This window comes from Harpegnathos saltator, unplaced genomic scaffold, assembly GCF_003227715.2.
Source record: "Harpegnathos saltator strain DR-91 unplaced genomic scaffold, Hsal_v8.6 scaffold674, whole genome shotgun sequence".
In the NCBI taxonomy this organism is placed as follows: Eukaryota; Metazoa; Arthropoda; class Insecta; order Hymenoptera; family Formicidae; genus Harpegnathos; species Harpegnathos saltator.
The window spans coordinates 124001-130000 of NW_020230509.1; the positions used below are offsets into that span (position 1 = coordinate 124001).

The 6000-nt window shown below is 50.9% G+C and overlaps 1 protein-coding gene across 5 annotated transcripts in view; it reads left to right on the forward strand.

The window, feature by feature from the left end:
- Nucleotides 1-3451: 3451 nt before the first annotated feature.
- shd (cytochrome P450 family 24 subfamily A member shade) overlaps nt 3452-6000 on the forward strand; it is a 19178-nt gene continuing 16629 nt past the window's right edge. The window contains exon 1 of one of the 5 annotated variants that reach the window (XM_011154207.2): nt 3452-3720. Coding sequence is in view for 3 of the 5 variants with exons in the window: in XM_011154162.2 (XP_011152464.2) it covers nt 3912-4010 (99 nt within the window). In the remaining 2 variants the exon portion in view is untranslated. Of the gene's footprint in view, nt 3721-3770; nt 4011-4507; nt 4529-5180; nt 5535-6000 lie in introns of those variants that run through there. The other 4 variants (XM_011154162.2, XM_011154187.3, XM_025305100.1 and 1 more) reach the window with 4 other exon arrangements.

Consider the following 6000-nt stretch of genomic DNA (forward strand, 5'->3'; position numbering starts at 1 on the left):
CACCGCGTGCCATCTTATACTATTATGATACCGACGAGACATATTAACCCGAGAATATTTAACCCTCGAACCGCCCGAGGCTTCTTTTATCGCCGCCTTTTATCGGCGCCGCGCCGGCCCTCTCTCTTCAGCGAGAGAAGTCAGGACAATGTTGGAGTTTTTCCGATGAGAATATCCAAGTGTGAATATAAAGCGCCTCGCGCTTTATATTCTATCCGAGGAGCGGAGTGTGAGTTTAAAATTATCATTTTTCACTCGCTCTGTCGGGATTTGAATTTGACCGCGCCAGAGTTCTTACAAACGCCACTTTTTCAGCTTTCTTGACTTGATATGAATTAACTGTGTGATTAAGTATCACGTGAAAGACGCATCCTGCGATCTCAAGACATTCTACATGTGTGTGAAAACTCGTACGAACACATGTGACATATAGAATACACACACGAACATGGTCTCGATGTTTTTTAATAATTAAGAAAAATTACTTAAAGGGGTCAAGGAACACGCGGTATTCGCTCGTTTTTTTATCGACGATTTATATACAAATTATAAATAACCGATCCCTCTTATTCCCTCTTAATCCCCCTCAATTTATTTCAATCTCTTCCATTCTTTTTCACTTTATCTCAATCTCTCTCATTCACTTTTAATCCCTCTCATCAGAGCCCATCTTAACATTCCAACTGTCAAAACACACAATCTCAGCGATGACAGCTGCACGTGGGAACCGCGAGTCGTAAGTAACGATTCGCATTAAGATCGAGCTAGACCGGTCGTTGTCGCGAGAATTAGGCACCAATGAGATTTAATGTACATCTTTTAAGATAGAAAAACGTCAATCTGAAGTTGTAGTGCGCATACCTTGAGATTGTTTCCTAAAACATAATACCTGCCTTTTATATTTATAACGGACAATTTGCCACAGATATCGTGATCTTCTTACTTATCTGAATCACCGGATTTACCTACTTTTAGTGTATTTATCAGCTCTCTCTCTCTCTCTCTCTCTCTCCCCCTCCTTCTCTCTTTCCGACAACATGAAATATCGTTACCAGATTTACCAGATCGCGGTGATACTTCACTAAGCGCGAGCCTGCTTTTTGCTCGCTTCGGTTCTCAGGAGCCTCGCTTGATCTCTCTCTTGGTTCCCTTCTTCTTGGCCCTTCTTGATCTCGCTCTCGGCCTCTCCTGCCTCGAGTTGTTTACGCCCTTCGCGGAGACGACCGAGGACCATTTCGATCCGGTTGACGGCCGTTACGCATGATTGCGTAAATTCACCGCGAGACGGCGAGGTCGATTTGGACGCGTAAATTAGGTGCCGTTTCGCGTGGCCGTGACCTCTTATCGGCGGGTCACCAAGCGGGCCTGGGATTATCGTACGCGTCACTCGGAATTATTTCTTCGTCTTTAATCGTTCTCGTGCGCGGATTGATCGGTACAAATTCGAAGCAAGCGAGGCAGCGCTTGCTTCCTATCGCTCTGCTCGTGAGGTTCATTAAAGCGCATATTGAAGTCTATATTCATTCTATATTCTATATTCATGGCCTCCGATTTATCTAATCGGTCTACACTCTCGAATAATTGATTACGTTTAAAGGTCATCAGCACGCTGCGCCAGAACCGATAACTTCTCGATCCGTGCTTGATTTTTTCGTCGCGGCTCGCGCGCGCGATCGCTGTTTCTTCGCCGGTTTAATTAACCCTTAAACCCCGAGGTCCGGAAATTGTCAATTATCGTTGAATATTCTTTCTGCTTTATCTTCCGAGAAGATATCACCAGAAAGGTTTCATTATTATTCTTTTGTCCAATACGCGCGCGCCTGCTGCTCGGTTGAAGAAACACATTACAGACAGGGTGTCACCGAAGACAACAGCCGAAGCGGGAAGAACTAATTGCGATCGTTTGTAGCTCGCTGATTTAATTCACGGTTCCCCTCTTTTTGCGGCGCGTCTCTCGAAACTCGCTGCTACATCTTGCCGCATTATGGGATTCTCGGGAGAGATGGAACAAGAGAAGACGAAATACAAAAGCTATAATGTCAGTGGCAGAAACACTACCGAGGTCCAGAAGTGATCCCGAGACGTGTTTAAAGGTCGTCTGAAAAATTAGGGCGCCTTCTCGCCCTTGGTGATGTCTGGGAGGGAATTCTGGGAAAGGAATATTACGACAGGAAGAAAAGAAACGAGACGGAGCGAAGCCAAGGGCAAAGATATTTGCCGTATCTCTCGTTTGTCTGAGGAAAGAAGAAGAAAGAGAGACTGAATTTTTCTGCGTCTATACAATCCGTATTCCCGAGCAGCGAGGAAAAAGAAGAGGAAATCTGCCGAACGAAGAAAAGACTAGGAAGCTGAAGAACGATCATGCTCGCCTCCCTCCCGGAGGTAGATTCTTTCGTTCAGGAATGGAAAGCAGAGATGGGGAAAAGCGAGGTTCGACGAAGAAATCTCGGAGGAGCCGATACGCGTTCCCCGTCAGCGTTTTTTCACTTTGCAGGAAAGAGAAAGAGACACGCCGGGTAAATTCACTCACGACGACCCGAATGCTACTTTCATCTAGGAAAGGGATGAACGGAGAGAAAGAAGATGGAATGCGACGGCCAACGAAGATACTTACAGCAGCATCCCGTGCACAGCGGATGCTGGGTATCATCTCGCTCAGATCAGAGACGACGCATATCTTCCTCGTCGCGGGGACGTTCAGCGCCATCTGCTGCTATCCGTTCCGGGCAGTTCGTCATCCGGAACCCCCACCGCGATCGTGGGTTCCCATTGGAACCCATGGGCCCCACCAGCGTGGCAGCCAACCATGTCGCGGGACCGGACAGGGCACGACGGGCCATGTAAACAGAGAGGACGAACAGATAAGAGAGTTCGTCTTCGAGAGCGTCGCGGCAGACCCGACAGGGTCTTGGGCATTTCGTTTCTTCTCGAGGAAGAGGAAGAGAGAAAGAGTGAGCGAGAGAAAAGGACGGGAGAGGGGGGGGGAAGGGAATTTCTGTCTCCTTCATCATCATCTTACTCTTCGTCATCATCATCATCATTATCATCTTCTTCTTCTTCTTCTTCCTCCTGCTCGATCCCTCTAGTCGTGACCGGTCTTCGAACGCACGCTCGCTGCCGCCATTCATAAATCTGATCGATCCGCCGAACAATACGGCAATTAGCGGCGATTAAAGCTCCATTCGCCGGACACGCGTTCCTCTCTCTCTCTCTCTCTCTCTCTCTCTCTGTTTTTCTTTCTTTCTTTCTCTCTTTCTTCTCCCGTTCTCTCCTCGCCTCCTCCTCTTCTTCGTCCACGAGCTCTCCGCTCTTTCTTCAGCCTCTGCTGCGTCTCGCACCGCTTCTCTTCTAACTTCCGAGCCCGGACCCGCGGCTTTGCCTCCCTTCCCTTGCCATCGGGAATCCGCGTGTCCCTCTCCGTCCGTCCGTTCGTGATCCGCGGCTCTCTCTTCTCATCCTCCCTGCCTTCTACAGTTCGTTCTTCGGGGTCTCCTTGTCCTCCGCTCCTTCTCTCGACTTCTCCGTGGTGTCCCACCACCTCCACCGACCGCCGACTCGGTCTCTCCACCTCCTCCACCCCTGCCCGCACTTTCGCAGTTTTTGGAAAACGCGAGGGTTCCCGAGAAACTTTTTGGGATCAGTACCGCCGCGGCCGCTCGACGAGTAGGGTATATACGTTCACCGTCGTCGTCGTCGCCGCAGTTCGTGGACGACCACGAGGTTGTTTTTCGAGCCCTCTCTCTCTCTCTCTCTCTCTCTCTCTCTCTCTCTCTCTCTCTTCCTCTCCCCTCCTGCTCTCTCAATTTTCCCGGCAGGTACCGCGTGGAAAGTCGCGCGGTCGCGCGCGTTTAATCCGGTTGCGTGTTATCAGTGCCAACGGCAGAGTCCCGACCTCGACCACGACGACGACGATGACGACGACGACGATGACGACGACGACGACGACGACGACAACGAAAACGACAACGACGACCGTGACGATGACGGGGATGATAACGCGCTTGAAACCCGTAAGTGATATCCTGGATACATTTTAACGCGTTTCGCGCTCTAATTGCGCACTACGCGACCGTAGCCTGGTCAAGATTGTCAAGGACACGCGACAGTTTACGGCTTTTCGAAGGACCCTCGTAAACTCCGATATAGGATATAGGATGTCCGAAATAAAAAGCGCCAGGACACGTTAAGATTTATCGCACAAAATTCTCGAAATGCGAACGTTCTTGTAATTTCGGGAAATTGCACGCGTCTGTGTCAGCACGCGTGATTTGCGTTACCAAATTATATAATTGGGATTTATTTCCTGGTGATACAAAGAGAACATCTCAGGATCCGCAATGGCAATCATCCAGTGTGCTCCATTCGAACGCGCGAGGGAGTTCCTATTTCCTTCGCAATACATACACGTCATCCTTACACAACTAAATAGCAATTTAATAAATCACGCTGTAGCTTACACGCTTTACATATTTCGAAACACTGCAGGTGCCGTGCGAGAACGTAAATGAGATCGGAGATATATAGATAGGTAAGTAGAGAGAGAGAGAGAGAGAGAGAGAAAGAGAGAGAGAGAGAGAGAGAGAGGGAAAAAGAAAGAAAAGCTCCGTTTGCGCGTATTTCTGAGCTCACTGTAGGAAAGAAAGGGGAACGAAGGAAATACCAAAAGCGTGATACGCGAAGTCGCGTTCTCGGTTCGCGAAAATCGGTTCTTTTGTTGAAAATTTTGCCAGGCGAAAGGCGGAAGAAGAGAGAGAGAGAAGGGGGGGGGGAGAGGAGAAAGAGCGAGAGGAAGAGAGGAAGATAAAAAGCAAGAAAGAGCGAAAGAGAAAGGAGGAAGACGCTCGATCGATCGTTCGTTCGTTCGTTCATTCGTTCGGACGAACGGTCGGCCGGTTGATCGGTCGGTCGGTCGATCGATCGATCGATCGATCGATCGATCGGTCGACGGATCGGTCGCGCGCACGCTCGCGAGGAAGAACGCATTCCTGCCGTGGCGATCCCGCTTTTTACGAGACACCCTATAAGATGAACGGCCCGTGTGTGCCTTCCTGCGGCTGTCCGTCCGTTTTTATCCCGGGACCCGACCATCACCAACCACCACCACCACCACCACCACCATCGCCATCAACCACCACCACCACCACCACCTGTGGCACGAGCACGCGAGCGAGGCGTTCGGGATTTCCGGGTCCGCGGTGCGCGCACGCGAGCGCGAGAGCAAGCGTGAGACTCCCGATCGCGTCAATCGCGCGCATCGGCCGATCGTCGCCGAACGCGGCGTGTACACGAAGAGGAGAGAATAATTCGGCGTGGATAAGTCGCCGGAGAGATAGTGCGCGCGCGACGGCCACGGGCTATGCGCGCGATCCTCTGATCGATATAGAGAAGATTACGCGGGCGTGAGGCGTAGTGAGGCGAAGCGAGGCGAGGCGAGGCGAGGCGAGGCGAGGCGAGGCGAGGCGAGGCGAGACGAGACGAGACGAGACGAGAGGTGTGAGGTGTTGTCGGTCGTTCGCCGGAGCTACAACGTCATGGTAATTATGGCAATTAACGCGCGGATGTTGTCGTGGCTGTTGCTGTCGTCGTTGTTGCTGTACCGTTGTGGGAAAGTGCGTGCGACGCGCTCGCGGAAGCGCGCTCGAATTTTCCGCGTGACGGAAAGTTTGCGATCGATCGGCCAGAGGCGCATTCGAGCGCGTCGCGAGCGCGAATTACGCGCAAGATCCTTTCGCGATCGATGGATCCGCGCCGAGGATTTCGCGTTGTACTCCGAAGAAAGGGAAGAAAGGGAATCGCGTCGTTCGTAAGAAGGTTCCGCGCGAGGAAAAAGATCGAAATCTCGGATTGCTTCGGACTCGAGCGAGTTGACACTTGTCGAACGACATAATCGAGTTATTCGAGTCGAACACGAGTGAGGGAGACTGAAGATCGGCCAATCGCGGTAATGGAGATCGTTAATTGCGATTAGTACGGTGGGAACGCTTCGATCAGTTTGTCTCG